The sequence below is a fragment of the Miniopterus natalensis genome, chromosome 6 (genome assembly GCF_054644295.1).
Source record: "Miniopterus natalensis isolate mMinNat1 chromosome 6, mMinNat1.hap1, whole genome shotgun sequence".
Classification (NCBI taxonomy): Eukaryota; Metazoa; Chordata; class Mammalia; order Chiroptera; family Miniopteridae; genus Miniopterus; species Miniopterus natalensis.
This window is the reverse complement of record NC_142086.1, coordinates 37,598,231-37,619,207: the sequence shown is the minus strand read 5'-3', so window position 1 is coordinate 37,619,207 and position 20,977 is coordinate 37,598,231. Positions and strand designations below refer to the sequence as shown.

General features: G+C 44.1%; 1 protein-coding gene across 4 annotated transcripts in view; it reads right to left on the bottom strand.

The window, feature by feature from the left end:
* Positions 1-1,704: 1,704 nt before the first annotated feature.
* The window catches only part of SIDT1 (SID1 transmembrane family member 1), a 71,243-nt gene continuing 51,970 nt past the window's right edge, over positions 1,705-20,977 (bottom strand). For 3 of the 4 annotated variants that reach the window (XM_016200144.2, XM_087817870.1, XM_087817871.1), the window contains 16 exons: positions 20,780-20,851; positions 19,326-19,471; positions 18,520-18,593; positions 17,478-17,544; positions 15,985-16,058; positions 14,628-14,751; positions 14,328-14,445; positions 11,853-11,989; positions 11,308-11,416; positions 9,187-9,201; positions 7,868-7,944; positions 6,911-6,957; positions 4,873-4,978; positions 4,643-4,753; positions 3,495-3,608; positions 1,705-1,776 (listed from right to left, as the gene is read on the bottom strand). In XM_016200144.2, the coding sequence (XP_016055630.2) occupies positions 1,714-1,776; positions 3,495-3,608; positions 4,643-4,753; positions 4,873-4,978; positions 6,911-6,957; positions 7,868-7,944; positions 9,187-9,201; positions 11,308-11,416; positions 11,853-11,989; positions 14,328-14,445; positions 14,628-14,751; positions 15,985-16,058; positions 17,478-17,544; positions 18,520-18,593; positions 19,326-19,471; positions 20,780-20,851 (1,454 nt within the window). In that variant the 3' untranslated portion in view covers positions 1,705-1,713. The remainder of the gene's footprint in view (positions 1,777-3,494; positions 3,609-4,642; positions 4,754-4,872; positions 4,979-6,910; positions 6,958-7,867; positions 7,945-9,186; positions 9,202-11,307; positions 11,417-11,852; positions 11,990-14,327; positions 14,446-14,627; positions 14,752-15,984; positions 16,059-17,477; positions 17,545-18,519; positions 18,594-19,325; positions 19,472-20,779; positions 20,852-20,977) is intronic. The other variant, XM_087817869.1, reaches the window with a different exon arrangement.

The following is a 20,977-nucleotide window of genomic DNA, read 5'->3' as shown; positions in this document are numbered from 1 at the left end:
ATGGCAGCCAACAATATATATATTTTTACATTTGCACATGAGTTTTTATTGTATAGGACACTGTCACCAGTATTAACTTATTTGATCACAGCACGATCATGTCAATGAGGCAAGGATTTTGTATTCAGGGTGGGATGCCAACAATTTTTAAGGAATAAAGAGTAATAGAAGACCAGTTACAAAATGGGGGCATTTTTTTGGGGGGGGGAGTCACAAAATATTAAAAGCATCTTTGTGTTTTTAAAACCAGGGAAAGTCTGCTATTCAAACGTCCAAAAACAAGATGTTTTTGAACATTTTGCAGATATTTTAGAGAAAGGAAAATAGGTGTGTGTGTTTTTAAAGAATAGCTGATCCATTTTTTTAATGAATGATCAGGAAAGCAGAGATGAGAGGTGACTTCAGTTTCACAGGCAAATATATTTATGTGTGCACATGCGTGTGCATATTTTCTGATTACATCATACTGAGGTAACAAGGAGCCTGGTCAAAATAGGACTTTCATGGGAAGAGCTGCTGTGTGGAGGGAAGTGGGATCCTGAGCTTTCAACACCTTACCAGGGAGACAATGAGAATCAGGTGCCACCAAGGCAATCCTAAACCACCTGCGCTCTTAGCAACTGAGAGCGAGAGTAAAATGCATTCGCTCTGAGAGCTACTCCTAGAGAACTCCAGGGAGAAAGTCTGCAGGCCTTGACCTGCATAAAGTGACAGATAAGGGGCTGGGCAGTGGTAGAGGACCCTGGTGCAGTGTCCCTGGTTAAACACAGATTTCTTCCCCAAAAGTGATGTGACCACAGAATTGCACTGTTTGAACCGGAGGCACGAGGAGGTCTTTTGCCTTGACTGAATTTGCTCCAGGAGCCCAAGTCCGAAGGGTGACGACTGTTTTCTTGATGCTGATGTCACCTGTCTCTTAGCACTGTCAGTCATTTCTCTTACTCTTCTCCTGCTAGGAAAGTTTTGTCCTTTCCCCTTCCACCTGGGAGCTGGTCTGTGGACTAACGGGGCCTTCTCAAGAAGGCAGAGCCTGAGTTATGGGGTCAGCACACAGCAGTGAGATGCAGACACTGAGGAATAGGGAAGCACCCAAGCCCTGGTCCCAGGGAACTGATAGGAGGAGTGAGTGACCAGGCCCGATCCAGAGTCTCTCTAAGGAGGCCAGGAACCTGGGAAAACATACAGCATTCCTTCTGAGGAGGTGACCAGCTGGTGCTGATAAAACGTCCATCCCAGAGGTGTAGGGCATTGGGTGCACCCCTCTACCAGACTCTGAGGAGCCACGTCACTCCAGCACCTGGAGAAGCGAGCAGCAGACGCTGCAGAAGTGCAAAGGGGGCCCACCTAAAGTTTCTGGGTGTGGGGTCCACGCTGCTGGTGGGCATGGAGGCAGCTGGAGGGAAGAGTGCAACATCATTCTGCAAGTCCCAGGTGAGGGTGGGAGGGCTCTCAAGAGTTGCAACATAAGCGGGTGCAGCCTTCTCCACTCCTCAGGGCTTGCCCCTGTCCACAGCTGTGGGTCCCCTTCGGCCTCCCTTCTTGCAGGTTGGAATCTCCCCAGCTCCTCTCCTCCCCGTGTGAATGTGTACAGAGCTGACGCCACAGCCGGTGAGTGGAGCATTTGGCAGTGGTTACTTTGCTGCAGGCCCTGTATTTTTCATGGAACAGCACCAAGATCGATCACTCCCCCTCTCCCCTCTTAATGCTGGAGGCTCAGAAGACAGGGATCTTGTCCCTCGGAACCACATCCAGGTCATCATCCAGCGTTAACAAAACCTGAAAGGAGAGGGGCAGAGAAATGAAATGAACGCACAGTCACAGCACAGTAAGACATTATTTTCTCTCTGAGACTCATGCAGACCGAAACTACAAGTGCCCTTACTCGTACTCGTTTTCATGTCTTCTGCAGCTTTCTACAAGGCTGTGCTCTTAACAGGCACTTAATATAATTACACAGCTCATTTATTAATTAGTTCAAATATTTTTCAAGGCTCTATCATGTGCTTGCTAATCCAGGTGCAGGAGAGACAGCTTGCAATGACAGAGACAAAAAATCCCTACCCTCCTAGAGCTTACGTTCGAGAGAGGGCTTTGGACATGAAGCAAATACATGAGTGAAATATACATAGTATGTGAGAGAGAAATGTGTGCTAAGCATAGTATGCTAGATGGTAATATGTACTAAGGATAAAAAGTAAACTATGGAGAGAACATGGGAAGTACGGAGTGGGGAGAGGTAAAATAATATTTTGAGAGGGTGGCTGGGGAAGTCATTACTTAGAAGAGACCATTTAGGTCAAGACCTAAAGGAAATGAAGTCTTATTGCATAAAGTGTTACTATACAGAAAGTGTACCCTCCTCCTCCATATTTAGGTCCCTCTACCATCGCTCTCTCCACATGGAACCCTTCACTACACTTTTGTTGTCTCCCCCTTTCTAATGAAAGTGGGGTCAATGGGGAAAGGGGGGGCATATGTAATACTTTCAACAATAAAGATAAATTAAAAAAATAGAAGTAAAAGCCTAAGTAAGAATGATTATGCAGATTAAATTTCTGAAACTGGCCACTAGGGGGTAGCCCTGCTCCACTCGCCGGCAGAGACTTCTTAAAGCGGGCAGTGTTGGGAATCCTGGAGACCTTCTCCTATTATTTGTCAAATGAACCTGTATAGATTCCATGGACTTTTAATTTAATTTGGAAAGTCAAAATTAATATGAAAGGATGCCAGGAGTTATCATCTAAGGCTGTTATAATACACCTGGCTTCCGGAAAGGTGTTTGAGTAAAATGTGGAGGGACTACATGAAAGATCTGGATGGAACCCACTGGTTAGAAGGCAACAGAGGCCCGGATGCTATCCTGAGCTACTCCAGGAATTTGTAAATGATTTAAAAATATATATATATATCTTTATTGATTTTAGAGAGAAGAAAGAAGAGGGAGAGAGAGAGATAGAAACATTAATGATGAGTCATTGATCGAGCCCGCAACCTGGGCATGTGCCCTGACTGGGAACCGAACCCTGATCGCCTGGATCCCAGGTCGATGCTCAACCGCTGAGCCACGCTCGGCCGGGCTGTAAATGATTTTTAAGCTCTTCACTGAGACTGAAATAAGAGGAGGAATGTGAGTATAGCATAAGGAGGAATAACCTAATGCTATCAAAATTTTAGTGGATGCTAAAAGCGGTGCCTGGGGGGATTCTGGGCCTGTGAGTTCTGATAACCAATTCAGTCCAAACGTTGTGCAGCTTAAGGAAAATCATTTTGCCACTCTGTATCTTAAAATATTGAAGAGCAAATAAAAATAAAAATAAAACTCTAACCAAAAGATACAATGTGAAAAAAAAAAGAGACAATCTGTACATTGAATTACAATGAGGAACTGGAAAAGGAAATTAGAGAATACAAAAGAGGGTGAAGGAAGAGGGGGTGAGGGAAAAAGAGAGTACAGGAAGAGAGGAGAAATTAACAAAAAGGTGTTATAAACTCACCAAGAATGAGAAAAACAGGGCAGTGGCAGACAGGAAGTGCCAGATGTCATGTTCATCAAAGAAATCCAGCAGGACACATTCCCGGTTCTTCTCCCGGGACTTGGCCGGGGTTTCCTGGAGGAAGGTGAGGCAGACGTGGGCGAGCAGTCCCACAGTTCACCGGTTTAGAGCGGTTTGTGTAGCATTCAGAAAGCTACACAAATGCTACCAGATGCCAGGCTCAAAAAGTTAGCTTCCAAGAAAACATATGTTCACAAAAAAGCTTGTATATAAATGTTCACAGCAGCATCATTTGAAAGAACCCCAAAGTGGAAACAACGCAAAAGTCCACCAACTGATGAGTGACTAGATAAAATGTAGTATATCCACACAACGGAATATTATTCAGCAATAAAAGGACCTGAAGTACTGATACATGCCATAGCGTGGGTGAACCTAGGAAACATTATGCTGAGCGAAGGAAGTCAGACTCAAAAGCCACACAGTATATGATTTCACTTCTGTGAAATGTCCAGAATGCGCAGATCTATAGAGACGAAAGAGATTAGTGGCTGCCCAGGGCTAAGGGTTCAGGAGAAACGGGGAGTTTATTTCTGGAGTGATAAAATGTTCTAAAACTGACTGTGAAGATGGAGAGTGGAGACCTCCCTGTTCTGTGCGTCAGCAATACGTATTACTAATTCCCTAGGCCTCAGCTTTCCAATCTACGAAATGGATTTATAAACATCTGAGCCTGGATATTTGTTTATGGATGATGATTATGATGAGAAAGGAGGAAAAGATACACTAACCAAGGTTTCTGATTCACATTAAACATTCATTAGGAACAGGACCGGAACACAATACACAAGGAAGGTAAACGTGCAGGGTCTGGAGGGCTTACGCATTTATGAGTGCTACTCTGACAATGAGGACAACTGGACGTTCAGCGAGCATTTGTGTGTGGATATTAAAAGTTTTAGAGAAAGCTTTTGTTTTAGAGAATATATATATGTATATATATATATATATATACACACACATACATATATACATATATATACACACACATATAAACAGCAACTAGCACAGGGAGAGAGGGAGGCAGGAAGGTCAAAAGGCAGGATGGAGGGAGACGAACACCTTGGAAAAGAAAGCTGTTCTCTTACCTCCCAGCTGCTGAGATTCTGGAAGAAAAAATACAGCGAGGCAACCCACATCACAGCGGTGGCGACGATGCAGAAGAGCGGGATGGGGAGGACCCTCTCGGCGCTGCGGAGCTGCGGGTGAGAGGCGGAGGCTGCCGGGCTGCCTGCCCGCCGCCCCGAGGGCCCAGGGCCGACGGCGGGGGGCGGGGGGCGGGGGGCCGAGGCTGTGCAGCTCGGGGCGCCCCCCTTACCTTCATGATGATGTAAAAGGCCAGGTAGAGCAGCAGGTTGCCTATGAAGATGCCCAGCATGTAGGAGGCGAAGTCCCTGGGTCGGTAGATGAGCCCGAAGAGGGCGCTGAGCACATGGGGAGGAATTAGTTTCCAGCCTCGAAGGTGGATTTGTGACATTACTGACTTTTTCACTTCCTCACTCCCATGTTTGCAAGGAGGGGAATTTTAAAAATCCTCTTTAACATATTACAAGTAACTTTTAACTGGTATCTCCTTCAGCATATTCATTTTTAATGTTTGTGAGGTTCCCACAAGTGGCTGCACCGTAAAGAATCAATTTTCCTCTCTGGTTGAAATGAAGAGTTTTCCCTTCGCCCTTCAGCTTTTCACAGTTACTGAGGACGCCGCAACGAACGAGTGAATCCCTTCGGACACACTGTGCTCTTTTTCACTGAAGACTAAGTCATTAGACTAGGTTACTAGAAGTAGGATTATCTCAACAATTGGTTTGACATACATGGTCCATTTTGGATAGCTGTCTATGGTTTTAAAATTAATAATCAAATTTATTACCCTGTCTTCCAGAGTCACCAGGTCTCTGGGGTCTGCCCTAAAAGGGGGGCCCAAGAGAGCACTGCCGGCGAACACTGCCAAGAATCGCCCATCTCGACTTGCCCCCATGTAAAGCAGGGCCCTTCACGGCTATGAACCTTAACCTGAGGTCATCCCTGGGTGACAACGCTATGGGGAGTTTCTTCCAGAAGCATGTGGCACCCCAAGAAGATTCAAATTATCTTGAGTAGATTTGTCTTCCCTTGAAGATTCTTCTCTTTCTTCATTCCTTTTTTGTCTTAAAGGGCAGCAGAAGTAGAGACTCATCTTTCTATCAAAGGTCACTGCCCCAGAGGTGCTCATCAGCTAAGAACCGCAGCTAAACTTACCTATTTTTGAGGGATTAAAAATATCTCACTCATTCACATATTTTTAAAATCCTCATCTGAGGGTATGTTTGTATTGATTTTAGAGAGGGGGATGGGGTGGGAAACATCGATGTGAGAGAGAGAAACATCGACTGGTTGCCTCTGGTATGCTCCCCGACTGGGGATCAAACCCCCAATCTAGGGGATGTGCCCTGACCGGGGAATTGAACCTGCAACCCTTTTGGTGTACAGGACGACACTCCAATCAACTGAGCCACCCGGCCAGGGCTCATTCACATTGTTGAGAATAGGTTGCATAAAATAGTTACAGCTAGAAAAAATATAGGATGTCCCCTCAAAATGTACACACACACTTCAAATAATTATAAAGGCAGTGCTTATTGAAATACATTACATTTTCAAAATTGAGCTATCCGCTATTGAAGTGTGTCTACATTTTTTCAAGACACCCTGTATTCCTCTGTTGTACTGTTCTATTTTGAGGTCATTTGAGGAAAAGAAGGCCAAGGTGATAATAAGGGGAACAAAGAAGAATGGTATAGGTGGAGTAGGAAGAATGAGACCTAGAAGGAAAAAAATAAATAGGAAAGAGACGTTTACACACACACACACACACACACCCTACTGGGTAGCCTTTATGGAAAGTTCTACAAAGAAATTGAAAACTATGTTGCATTTTTGCAACTAAAGGCATAATTATCTATCTACCTATCATCCATCCATCATCTATTATTATCTATCACCTATCTATCTATCTATCTATCTATCTATCTATCTATCTATCTATCTATCATCTATCTATCTATCAACATCTATCATCTATCATCTATCGATCATCTATCTAACCTATCCAATTCGATGTTTGTCTTGTTGAGCAAATGAACTCAGTGCATTGAACTCAACGACTTAAGAGGATCCACTGTTGGTACACAAGAGCTTCCTGGTGCATTCATTGCAGGAGAAAAAATTCCTTTCTCTCAAGTCTCTAGGATGAGCTTAGTCCTACGCTCTACTTAACTTCAGATTTCTTTGTAAAAATGTTAGCCAAGGAAAGCTAAACCACAGTGTTACAGACATTAATAAAGAGAAAAAAGTGTCTTCCTAAGGTTACTTACAAGAACCAGTTAACCAGATTCCCCACGATGAGCAACACCATTCTGTCCTGAAGAGGAGGAAAGAAAACATTGAAAAACCCTCAGTTCCAATTCCCTCAATTTTCAGTGCCTACTGATCCTGTCCAAGCTCGAGGAGGCTAAGAGGTTCCCACATTCCTTTTTGTAAAAAACCCTTCTGCTTACAAACCATTAGCAGGTGCTTAGTGAGCTCCTGGGTGCCCGGCCCAAACAGCATCACTAGTCTGACCACCGCTCCGTGTAAAGGCTCAGGGGAGGTGTGTAGCTTTCTCAAGGTCACCGGCCAGTGAGCCAAGACATAGCTATGACCAGGGCTCTGATTCCTCTGCTCAGGGTAGAAATGTATAACATACCAAAAACTAAAATGGAGAAATTTTTAAAGTTGTAGTTCAACCATTAAGCAATAACCACAGTTTTGAAAAAATATCCTTGTTTATGGTAAAACAACAACAACAATGTATAAAAATCAAACAAACGTAGAATGTGGACAGTCTAAGTTCCTAATGAAAGTGATTGGAGTGGCCACAGGTCCCAGTTTGCTTGGGACAGTCTGGTTTATGCCTGCCGTCTTGGTGCAGTTATTAATTGTGCCTCCTTTCATGCAGGCAAGTGAAATAATCTTACTTCCCTCGATGATTATTTATAGGGACACTCCCACAGCAATGATCACTGTTTAAGAGTTTTATACACACACACACACACACACACACACACACACACACACACACACACTTTCTTCATATACTACAGTCTTTCATGTACAAAAATGGGACCACCCCAGCTCGTTTTTTATGAACAAGAAGAACATGTAACATGCTTCTTCCCCTTGCCTGGACCTCGGCCACCCGGGCCACGTGGCCTCTGGGCTGGAGGCTGAGGGGCCGCGGGCCTGCCCCGGCCGCTCCCCCGGGAGGCCAGGGGGTGCGGGCGCGCACGTACCATGTACAGAGGCCGGCTGCACTGCCGGATGAAGTCCGTGTAGAGCACCATCGCGGCCCGCCGGAAAATCCCCAGATCTGCCGGTGACACAGCGACGGGAGGGGCTCAGTCAGGGACAATGCAAAAGGCTCCCTTAGGGCCCAAGCTTTTGGGGCCAGGGCGATGATGCCTTCACCTCATAAAAACGGTGCTTTGTGCCTAATAGGTGCGCGATGAACGTTTGCTTTAAACAATGGCACCCTCACCGCCTGTGCTTTCATGGACGGTGTGACACATCCGTGGGTCATACTGCGGACAGGCGAGGGAGATGGACACGCGGAACCAGCAATCACAAATAACATGGGTGTCTGGCCAGTCCTGCTATGGTCTCCTTCAGCTAAGTTTCCCTTTGTTTACAATTTACTCCAGTGGTGTTTCCTTTATAGCAGAGGCTAAGGGGCCCCTCAAACCCCCCTTAAAACATCTGTTCTCGCTAGAGCAGGGGTGGGGAACATCCAGCCCACAAAATCATTTGGTCTGGCCCTGCCAAGGCAACCGCAGGGGGACTCGAAATTCAATAAATCTAGGAGATTTTTTTCATAACTAATTTTTAAGTTGATAATTTTGCATGGCCCACAAATAATGTTATAAATATCCAAATGGCCCTTGGCAGAAAAAAGGTTCCCCACCTCTGCTCTAGAAGATGGGAAATCTTAGCTTGTCAAAGTTCTAATCTGTACTTCTCAATGTGGTTATGAGTCAGTAAGAATTGAACCAAGGGATACTGGAGCTTACTGAGAGCATGCAGAAAGCCTAAACCTGTACTGAAATAATCATCAAAGGAATTTAGTTAGGATGGAGAGAAAAAGACAGGAAAGATTTTAAAAAATGCAATCCTTCAAAAGGATGGTACGAAACACAGTGAGTGTGTGCATGTTATAACTGTTACAGGAACAGAGTCGGGGTCACAGGTGGGCTGTCTTTTTCTGAGCCGTCCGCACTGTAGACATCACATGCAAGGCTGGGCAAGCATTCAGTGAGGGTGGGTCCCAGCTCTGTTGTGAATGCTACCCCTGGGGTCAATTCAACCAGCCTTGGCTGGACTCTTAGACCCACAGAAGGAGGAAGGGGACCAGGGCATATCCATGCAATAGCCCAGAAGAGGTGTGCAGGCTGGGCTGGAGTGGCCCTTGCCTCTGAGCCTCTCTCTGGCTCCCCCTCCCACCGAGCCTGCTCAACCTGGAAGGAGGTGTTCAGGGAGCAGAGCTGGCAGGACAACCAGGAGGGTGGCTTTGTTAGGAAAAGAATCTAGAACCCTGCAAAGGGCTGCTGAACATTACCTGTGTCAGACACATCTGAATCAGTGGAAAGCAGAGCAGAAATGAGGGAAAAAAAAAGATTTGTAAGAAGGTAGCCAAACAGGTAAATTACTGGTCATTTTATTTTTCCCTCTAAATGGATGACTTGAAAGTTATTTTCTGATTATAAAAGTAATGTTTGCTCATCATAAAGAACAGAGTTTTGCTGCCTGTCTCAAGCACTCAGAAGCTCACTATTCCTCCAGGAGGGAATCAGACTTCTCTGTCTGTCTCCTGTGCACCGCTTACAATTTGTAATCCACCCCCCCTCACGATCTGCGGCTCCGGCGGCACGTTGGAGGGATGCTGGCTGTGCCAATGCCAGGGCTAAATCTACTGGCCACGCCCAACGGGAGGCCTAAACTGCCAAAATAAGAAAACGTGTTTTAAAATTGATTTTATTTTAGAGAGAGAGGAAGGGAGAGGGATAGAGAGATAGAAACATTGATGAGAGAGAAAGGTCATTGATCAGGATCGAGATTGAAACCCAGGCATGTGCCCTGACCAGGAATCGATGCTCAACCACTGAGCCACACCAGCCTGACAAGAAATGTTTTATTCGGTTTTCTCTTAAATAAGCCACTTGTTTATGTAGAATTACTCCTAGACCTGGGCAAGAGAGGGTCTCCTGTTTTAGAGGCCCTCGTTCCCCACTGAGTGCGAGCCTGCAGGGCAAGGGGACTCCTCCTTCTAGACCACATTCTGAATTCCTGAACCCCAGAATTCCCTGCCCAGATGGCCTTGAGCCTGCTCTTGGAGTCTGCAGAGCCCCATTGCCTGGTCTATCTTCCTGAGGGCGGATGGCACCATTACTTTTAGGGGCAAGGAGTGGACGTTTGGACATTGAACGAGGGTGTCCATATGCATACCTGTGAGACCCCTTAAGATGAAGGACAGAGACAGAGGTGGGGAGAAAAGAGAGGCAGGGCCTGGGGACAGCTCTCCTATGTTCTGAGGAACCGAGAATTCTAAATTTGAACCTGGACCATCTAGGTTATAATGAAGGCATATTCTATTTATCAGTTTGTTGGTCTTCCTGTTTTCCTTTCCTTTCCTTCCTTCCATGTATTTAATGGTTTTTTAGTGTGCTTTATCACTTTAAAATCTTTATACGTATGGGCTTTTATTTGCAATCTTTGCCTTGGGCTCTGCAAATATTTGGAGTGGTCCTATGTTTATATATAATGTTTTTTCTTGACATGGACAAAAGAATATTTAAGTCTGACTTCATGGACCTTAAAAAGGCTGGTGAAATTTAAATGCTCTAAGATGAGTCGAATCTGCTCCCATCTGTGATGACTGACCAACAGCAGACCAGAAGCTGATTTCTCTGGAACACTTAAGTGCTCTATGTTCACATTGTCAGAGGGAGTCCAGTAGGTGTCCCACCGCTAAGATTGGCAAGCTGGTCTCAAAAAGTTCCAGTCCCAGAATTTGAAAATAATATATAATTCATTCTTGATAACCACTTATCGTGCATGGTTAAAGAAATGCTCCTTTGCCCTGGTCAGGGGATTCGGTCGGAGCATCGTCCCGTACACCAAAAGGCTGCAGGTTTGATTCCTGGTCAGGGCACATCCCTAGGTTGTGGGTTTGATCCTTGGTCGGGGAGCTTAAGGGAGGCAACTGATCAATATGTCTCTCTTATATCGGTGTTCCATTCTCTCTCTCTCTCCCATCCTCTCTCTCTCTCTAAAACCAATAAAAACATATACTCGGGTGAGGATTTAAAAAAAGAAAAGAAATGCTCCTTTTAAATGCTACAAACCGAAAATCATCCCCTGCGTAGAACTAGTGGTATGACACTCATACTGTTCTGTGAATGCACTTTCAAAGTTTGGTGGATTGCAAAGTGTGTGGGACCTGGAGCTGGAGGTACGCCTGAGCTCTCAGGTATGGCAAAGTTAGTTTCTCAGGACTAGAACTAGTGATGATAGTTCACTGCAACCCAGTAAAGGAGAGGAAGCATTGGAGAGAATATATGATATTAAACACAACACAGAATTCAGAGCACGTATTCACGTGAGCAGCAACACTTCCATTTAGAATCAGTGAAAACAATGTTTTCTCAGTGTGTTCAGTAAAGGGTAAGAGACGACTCACCTATCTTGAAACGACCCATGTAGTAGATCTGGGTGCTGAGGGCCAGAGAGGCCAGTATGTGGATCGCAGAGAAGATGACCCAGAACCACACATAATTTTCCCCAAACACCTAGAAATAGATAGAAGTTACCTTCATCTGGGATTTCCCCAGAGAACTTTCTAAAATCAGCGCTCTCTCATATCTGCATAAGGAACCCAAAACCGAGCTGTGCACGCACTTCGGTTTTTTCCCGCTTCTCTGACCTCACAGGGGTCCGTCTTACTACACTCAGGGCAGGAAAAAGAATGGCTACCTGGCCAAATGAAAACGGGTGAGGGAGGAATGGGCGAGGCAGCTGAACGGCAACGGTGAAGTGGTGATAGGTTTAAAGTTGAGCTCCTGCCCTTCAAATACCTGCAGACAGCTAAGGCCTGTCCACGCACAGTTAGGAAGTGGTGTCTAAGGGTTTCTGAGTGTCTCCAGTCTTGTACATCCCTGTTTCAGTCTCACAGGACTCAAGCCCCAGCTTTCTGAGGGGGGCCGAAGGCTGCGGGGAGGGGCTCACCACTCCGAGGACGGTGAGCGAGATGACCAAGGCGAAGGAGGCGTAGGCGGCGTAGGCGCTGGCGTTGATGTCCGGGTGCCGGGTCTGATAGAGCTTCAGCATGCAGAGGCCGGCGATCATGTACATGAAGGAGGTGTCTGAGGGCGCAGAGGAGCCGAGGCCGTCAGGATCCAGCAGGGAACAGATTTCTCCTGCGCCCAGGAAAGCCCCCTCCCCTCGGCCTGTGTGGAGACCTCCAGCATGCCCGCCTCCAGGCACGTTCTCCGGGCAAGCCACACATACTCCACTTCTGAGCCCCTTCAGAGCCGTTTCAAGTTCACAAGACTATCCGATGATATGGTAAATCATTGACTATTCCTGCTTGCAGGGGTATTTGGGTTTAAATGCTGGTGTTCAACAACAATAAAAAAGCAGCCCTAATGGTGACAGTTAAGGCACTGTGACAATAAACTGAATCCTAGGTGGACGTGGGAGGTCTTCCTCAGCATGCTGAGGAAGCTGAGGATTTGGAAAGCAGTTCAGAAAAGGACTTCAACTTTACACAATATTTTATTTCTTAAAAAGTAGATTTAAGGCAAATATTTTAAATATTGGCATTTGTTCATTCTGAGTGGTGAATGATATTGTTCTCTATAGCCACACTGATGACTGCCCCTGTTTAGCTTTATAGCCTAGAGGTGGAAAACAGCTAGAAATTAAATGTGGCTTAGCTGCATAAGAGTTATGGAAATGCATATTAAAACAATAATGCAGTATTCTGTGTTACTCAAAAACCTAATAAAGAATTTAACTATCTGACAATAACACACTAGCTAGTGATGATGTGGGGGAAATGGGAACTCTCACACTGCTAGCAGGAGTGGGAATTAACGCTCTGGAGAGAAACTTGGCAGTTTTTGGTAAAACGGAAGATGCATATCGTTTATTGCAGGTGACCCCAAAATTCTACTTCTGGGTACCCCAGAGAACCTCTCTCACATGTACACAGAGCTGAACATAGGGGTGTTCATTGTAGCACTGTCTATAACAGCAAAACACTGGTAACCTCTGAAGGTTGTTTGATAGAGGAATTGATAAATGTGGTACATTTTTAGTGCAGAATATGACAATCCTTAAAAATGAAAGAACTAGTTATCCTTGATTCAATATTGATAGATCTTGAAAACATATTGTTGGATGAAAAAAGAGGGCTGCAGAACAATGTGTGGTAAATTAATGTCAATTTACTATAAATGTAGTAAAACTATAAAAACCAACTGGAAGAATAACTACCAGAGTATCACAGTTGTTGCCTCTGGGGAAGGAAAGAGGAGGATTTGGAAAGCAGTTCAGAAAAGGACTTCAACTTTACACAATATTTTATTTCTTAAAAAGTAGATTTAAGGCAAATATTTTAAATATTGGCATTTGTTCATTCTGAGTGGTGAATGATATTGTTCTCTATCGTTTACCCTCCTAAAAATGTTTTCTAATTTTAAAAAATGAAAATGTGACAGAATTTCTGTGGTGTTCTAAGTTAACAGCCAGAAGCTGGAGCACAAACATAAAAACGACTGCTTTAAAAATCCTTACTCTTGAGTGTGGATGACATTGTTAATTGCATCAGCTCTTCCCTCCTCCTTCCTGGCTGCATCTCAGTTCTCACTCATTTTTCTTAGACCCATTTTCAATTCAAAAATGCGTACCCTTCCAGCCAATTTGCTTCAGAAAGGCTAACCCCACCCCTGCTCCCAGGGTCGGGCCTCCTTTGCCGTGGTGATTAGTGTGGCAACCCAGGCATGAGCTAACCAGCACTTAGAGAACGATCCTGGAATGGGCTCATGACTCTCTAAGCTATTGAGGTGTGAGAGGGCGTTATCTGGGGGGTTTTAGAAAGGAAGTTTCCTTGCTCTTAAATGTAGGCTCCTGAAGCCAGCTTGCTGTACCCTCCAGATATCGTGGGGTGGAGACAGGAAGCCAGAACCTGCTGTAGTTACATTTGCCACTATGAGTTCCCTGATAGATTGAGAATAAAAGCAACCTGTGAGAAGTGGAGCCAGAGCCATTAGCCCTCTCCACGTTTGGAGTTTCAAATGGTGACTGATAAATGTCTTTATTATTCAACTCAATTTGAATTGGCTTTTCTATTACGTTCACCCCAAAGCAGCCTAACTGCTAAATTAGGCCAAGTTAGACTGAAGGACCTTTCCAGACACTTGTTGGTGAGTTCTACCTGACCTGCTGCCTAATGCTTAGCCCACTCCCCACCTGCAGATCTGGCCATGGGATCAACATTCAGTGCTGAGAGTTTTCTAGTCTAAAAGGTGGTCAGAGAGAAAAAAATGGTACAATATGTGGAAACCATGCCCTGTGGTGAGGTGCCCTCAGAACATTTTAGCTCATGTGAAATGTCATTTAATGCTTGCAAGTTTGGGGAGGGTCCCAGGATAAGATTCCAATAACTCAAATCTGTGTAGTTATGTAAATTCTAATTACCAAATTGGAAGTTGGAGTAATTAGGGCAGATGTGGTAACAAGCACTGAGCACTCCTTCCATCATCAATGCGATGCCCATAGCATAGAAGAGACCAAAGTGTTTGGGAATCCCATACTCCTGAAAACGGAGAAAGATACCAGTGAGTGACATAGCCATAGGATCTGGAAGCCCGAGGTTCTGGCCTCAAGCATCAGAATCCATCATCACCACCCAGTCAGATGTCCTTCCTCTTTGCAGATCCTGTTTGAAATCATAACCCTTCTTGGCTCCCACTTCCGATGTACCCACCCTCTTCTCACCATGGCAAAAATGTCCTTGGCTTCCAGGGCTTTTCGATGGAGAACGTCCCGGCGCAAGACTATCAGCAGGAAGAGGAAGCCCAGGAGCACATGCCCCAAGTTACTGAGAATATTGTTGAAGGCACTAAAGGGATGAGAGAGAAACCGTGAGAGAGTCAGGCAATCAAAGAGACTTAGAGAAGGAATGCAAGAATTAGCCAGGGAACTCGGCATTCGTGTTTTCCACCGCTAACCCTTCCATAACATTCCAGGACTGGAAAATCATCAGAGATCATCTTTAACTTTTTATTTTAGGATGCTTAGCCTGTAAAATATGTCCGTTTTTTTGTGTTTTTTTTTTCAGGGGTGCCCACTCTGCTTTCCTCACACCTTCCCAATCCTCTCTGGTCCCAATGTCATTGGTATGGAATGAATCCTGGGAAAGAGAGATGCTCCAAAGGTGGACAGCCTGGCCAAGTGTTTTGGCTGCACTGTAAGAGGGAATTCTCATAGATGGACCCACGTTATGTGTCAACTCCCAGCTCTGTAGATGTGAATTTCAGGATAAGTGTTAGTTGGTCACAACTAGTGGCTTTAATTCAGAAAACTGAGGCTAGCTCTCAATTCCCAGGTTTAGTCTCTTTCCACTTCTGGATGCTACAGCATGGTCTTGGAGGCAGCAAGTGTGGGTTCAAGCTCCTATATCACTAACAGCTAAGGGGCCTTCAGCAAGTCTTTACCTTTCTAAGCCTTAGCACCTTCATCTAAAAAGGATGATGATGATACTAACACGGTCTTTCTCATGAGGTTCTTTAATGCATTGAATGTACTAGCAGCTCATGCCCATGGAAGTGTGTCATCACAGCTAGGGACCTGATGTCTTCAAAAACATCCCTGCCCTGGCCTCAGCAGATCATTCTTAAGAATGTTTCCTGAGGCCTCATACAGGAATAAGAGAAGCATATTGGTCTCAACTTCTTTATTTCATTCTTCTTTATCCATGACTGGGGGTAGTTTTCTGCAGATGTTTTTAGTACTTTTATTTTTATTTATTTATTTTTTAATCCTCACCAGAGGATATTTTTTCCATTGCTTTTCAGAGAGAGTGGAAGGGAGGGAGAGAGAGAAGCATCGATGTGAGAGAGAGACATCAATTGGTTGCCTCCCACCCCAACCAGGGCTGGAGATTGAGCCTGCAACAGAGGTATGTGCACTTGGCTGGAATTGAACCCGGGACTCTTAAGTCCGTGGGCCAATGCTCTAACCACTGAGCCAAACTGTTCAGGGCTGTTTTTAGTATTTCTAAAAACTGAGATCACAACATTACATAGAAAGGCATTTCTGAAAACCTCATGGGCAACCAGTGGACTGGGCTTACCTCAGGAAACCCAAAGGGTGAGCACAGAGGAAGTTGTAGTAACAGATGTCCTGGTTTCCAGTGATATTTACCACCTGCAAAATCAAGAGCGAGAAGAGGAGATGCAGTTTTTCTGGGTCCCCCGAGCCAAGCCTGAAATCACAAAAAGCAGGCTCTGCTCACAGTGATGCACTTTCAGTGACTCGAAGTGTAACCAGTGCTCCTTCTCATCAGGGCTGGGTCATGATCTGCCACCTTTACATCTTTATACAGCACAGGCACGTTTCCTTTAAATGCTACCATCTTACTTGGAATTAGTAAAATTTCCTGTCTTCCCCATTATACGGCCTCAAGGTGGAATTCAACTGAGTATGCTTCCTTTGTTCTCATGATAAAAGGAGTATTAAAGGAGGCTAACATTGGGACACTCCTATGAGGACTGCCATGGTACATCCTAGTTTCTAGAGGAACGCTGGGAGGATACGAAGCTGTCCCATCCCCTGAAAATAACCACACTGCAGGTAGACGTGAGGACATGGATGTTGGGTTTTCCATATTTATCACTATCGCTATCATCAAGAACCTTCCCAGACCACAGCACATCTGTCTTCTAAACAGGGCCCCAAAGTATTCAGAGAATATTTAGTTTATAAACTGTGGTATTCAAACCTCATAAAGTCCTTGTCCTCATCATGTAGTAAGTACAAAATCGGCTAAATATCATTAGACCATTGGCTCTCAAAACACACTGGCATCACTGGGAGTTTAATCAATGCTGATGCCTAGTTCCACCTTGAGAGACTCTAATCAAATTGCTGTGGGATACAGCTTGGACACGAGGATGTTTAAAAGTTCCCCAGAGGATTTTAATACACAACAAAAGTTTGAGAGCCATTGTGTTAGAAACACGTTCAGCCTCATGCTATTCTGAACAGCCTTTCTCATGTAGAATAAATCCTAGAGAAGATCATTCAAGTGACCTGGACCCTTGGGTTTTATGAAGGAGTGGTAGGGATTCTCAAGTTTTAATTATTATTTTAGTTTTTATTTTGTTTTCTTTTAATATTTTATTAGTTTGATGAAGCTGTTTTTACTTTTACAAAAAAAAAAAAAAAAAAATTCCCCTTAGTGAGAGGGCACAGGCTAAATGGAGACATCAGGTTTCTCTGTTTTGGTCTGGAACTTTATTCACTCATTATTTCATGATGGTCAAAAGTTCAGACTGGTAAATCATAGACACAATTGATAGACACTGTGACTAAATGAGTGCAAGGTAATAACTGCGGATTGGTAGACAAAATAATACAAGTGGTCCCAGGTCCCCTGTGATAAAACAATTGGGAATTAGATTTAAAGGCCAGTCAAAGATGAAGCATTGGAGAAGTCCAATTAGAACCCTAATGGGAAATTAAGTTTTGGACTGATCCCAAGTTAAACCTTTCTCTGTATATCACAGCAAAGCTCCCTCCCTGCAGTATGAAAGCTTGGGTTCCAGGGTTCAGGACAGCACTTACTGTCTGGTAGGTGACGACCAGCTGGATCACAGGTAGTACATAGAACACAGCGATAGTGACGATATTCCTATGCGGGCAGAAAGAACCGGAAATAGCTACTTCCAAATTAACAATGGAATCTTTGTTCAATTTTTTTTAAAAAGAATGCTTTCACCCCATAACTCCCTAGTCAACTCACAAAAGCAATTAGAAACTGATAATGTGGCTCTCATTTCTCCAGTCATTTGTAAAACTGTAAATAATACTTGCTTCTGGTTTTACCAAATTACTAAGGTGAACCTCTCTCTCAAGGATGTTGTTAGAGGGCAAGTGGTCAGAATGTAAGTCATGGGAGATGGATCACACGAAGGGATGTGGCCCTCTTAGATTCCTCTTAGTTCCAAAATGAAAGTCCCACTATATGAAATTCCATGTGGCTCCCATTGTCCTTTGTTTTCCTCTAATATCTGTATACAATTAAAGGGAAAATAATTGGGAAGGAAAGGAATGGGAAGATCCGTCACAGTGTCAGCCTGGGGTTTCTGAGGGGAGGAGTCCCTGCCAGGCAGCTCAGCCTCTCATCTTGGGAGGCTGCATCTGTGTGTTTGGCCATCACAGAGCTAGTTTTCCTTGGCTGGTATCATCTCCTCCCAGGGTAGTTTCCAGCTACTCTGAGATGCTCTAGGCATCTAGTCCCTGAAACCCTTGGTTCATCCAAGAGCAAGGCCTGGTGAAAAGAAGGGATGGCTGCAGCTTAGCATGTCTCATGCAAGGTAGTGACATTAATGTTAGTGTTACATCAGCCTTCTCGAAGAGGATTTAGTGTGCTCCCTACACATATGGGAATCTACTACCATTCTTATTTTTCCTTTGTATTTATTTAATTTAGGGCTGGTTGCCTTTTGTAGTTTATTTTTGTTTTTTTCTTGTGGAATGTGGCATGGATCCTCGAAACACTTGTATCTGTGCCCCATTAAACCTGTGATATAAGTGACTGTACCTTATACAAAGAAAACTTAAATTTTAGTAAAGGTAACGATGGTCCTCCTGGTCATCTACTCACCAAAAATAAATCTTATATTTTTTGCTGATGATTCTCCGGTCCTTCCTGGACAGATCTGACAGGTAAAGGAACATCTGGGAAGCCAAATAAAAAGAGAACACATTACTGTACTTGTTTTTTTGTGTGTTTTTTTTTTGCACAAGATACAATGTAGAGCTTTACAAATTTCAGTTCAATTCTTTACTAGGGACTTCAAATGATCTAACAAGATTTTTCTTTTAATTTTGTTTATACCAGAATACCTTGATAAAAATCATAGTTTTTCTCCTGGAATATTAAGAATTGGCTGATGTGGGAAAACTATTGGGAGTCAAATGTTTCTTATATCTCAAGAATTGATTTCCCAGTTTTCCGAGATTTTCAGTGTGGTCCTTGAATTGTAGGATTGAAACTGTGCAATTCATCTTCATATCCCTTCCTGGATACAACACAATATAATAAATATATACCAGAGGGAAGTGAGCGTTACTCCTGGAGGATGATATGTACAGAACCAGGGAGTTTCCAGCTACACCCCTCAATGAACCTGCTCTTCCATCTGGTTTGGTCCCTTCTTCCTTTATCTCCCACAAGTTGTCCTTCAGACCCTGGGGGTGTTTTAATGCTCTATTCTCTTTAATGTTCTCATTTCCTTCCTCCAGAAAGAAGTGCTAATTAGAGTATTGCTTTTAATCTATAGTTACATTTTATCTAAAAAGCCCTCTGGGAAATTTGATTTCTCCTGAAAGGGAAAAATAAAGGAAACTAAGGCATTGCTGAAGTTGTACTCAATTGCTCTCTCAGAGAGGACAGCCAGGCAGAGGTACCTTGGTCCGGATGACGTTCTTATCACTCTCAATGTCTGGCATGGTGTCAAAGTCGCTTTCCTCCACGGAGCTGTCCGAGTCTGAGTGGCATGGCTGTGGGCCATCAGAGGAGGACTCCTGCCTGTGGGGACTGGAGCTGGACTCATCTGAAACAGAGAGTGCTCACCTGCCTTCCAAAGCCCAGAACCACCCAGGGAGCCCATTCTCTGCAGAAAGCACAGTGCTGACTCATTCTTGAAAATGTTAGTCAAAACTAACACCTTACCCATGACACATGATCTTTCCTTTCAATTCCTTTTCAACGAATTTTTAATTTTCCTCTTTTCCTATTTTTATGTTTAAATTGTCTATTTCTAGGGTTGAATACATATTAAGAGTATAAAGACATCTGCTCTTTTAACTACTGGATGCAAAGTTAATATGCTACATTTCATGTTTCATATTTAAAATATGAACATAAATATATAAACATACACATGCACAGTTATGTGTAGCATCTACCACTCACATGTGAGCACACACATATCCAGCAGCTATACATGGCTTGCGCATCAAGTATTTGCACACAGGCCCCCACGTGCCGCATCTAGGGTTACATAACCTAAACAACGTTCTCAGGGAGAAGAATCCTTGTGTCCCTGTGCGCGTTTCCCAGAGCAGATGGGAATTTGTGCAGCTTGATGAACACATGAGCCGAGCAGCCTACCTTCTGCTTTATTTTTTCTGTTCAGATGGTTAAAAAAAGCCTGTTCCGGCAGAGCCAGAAATAAGTTGCCTGTGCTGAGCCCACACGCTTCTCAAAGTTACAGAACAATAGGGCAGGAATGCAGGATCCCAGTCTCTCCACACTGACATTTGCACCATTCATAGGCCCATGAGAGTCATGGAAGTGCATGGAAGCACTGAAGCACTCCTACTCCAAGACAGGGCTAGGGACTCTGTTTCTTTCAGGCCACTTAATGAACACTGGGGGTTGCCATGTAAATGACTGGGTGACAGTGAGCAGGTTTAGTTATGAAGTTAGCCTAAATGAAAGACTTAGGCTTCAGCCATGTTCACCTACAGCTCAGCCTTAGTCTTCTGATCACCCTTCCTCCACTGAAACCTGAGAATGAAACAACTGGTCAGTTGAGGTCGGGCTCCCTAATGTCAGACTCTGATCTTTCAAGTCTTAAAGTCAGACTGGGTATGAAAAATTCCTCATGGGGGCCTTGGGAGTTGATGGCAACCATTGTAGGGAATTCTGCTCAAGTGTGGCTAGCAGATCTAAGAACCAGAATAATAGAACTGGAGAAAGAACTGGAGGGAACCTTCCAGATCATCCAACCACTTCATCTTATAAAGACAATACAGTTTTATGGGATGACTGCATTTGACACTCTCATAGTCATTAGTGGCTGGAGGACCTTTGGAGAGTTAGGAAACACTTTCATGAGTGGACTAGAAGGAAATACCTATTGCCCCATAGTTGCTCCCTTCTGGGGTGCTGGCAGCAATGGGATGTGACACCGCCATACTTCCAGAGCCTATTAAAAAGAAAAGCAAAGAGGCAAACACTTTATGTCCAGTTGCTAAAACAAAAGGACATGACACAATTCTAAATAGTCTGAATTCTCAGGACACAATATTTGATATTCTTTTCACGCTAATAC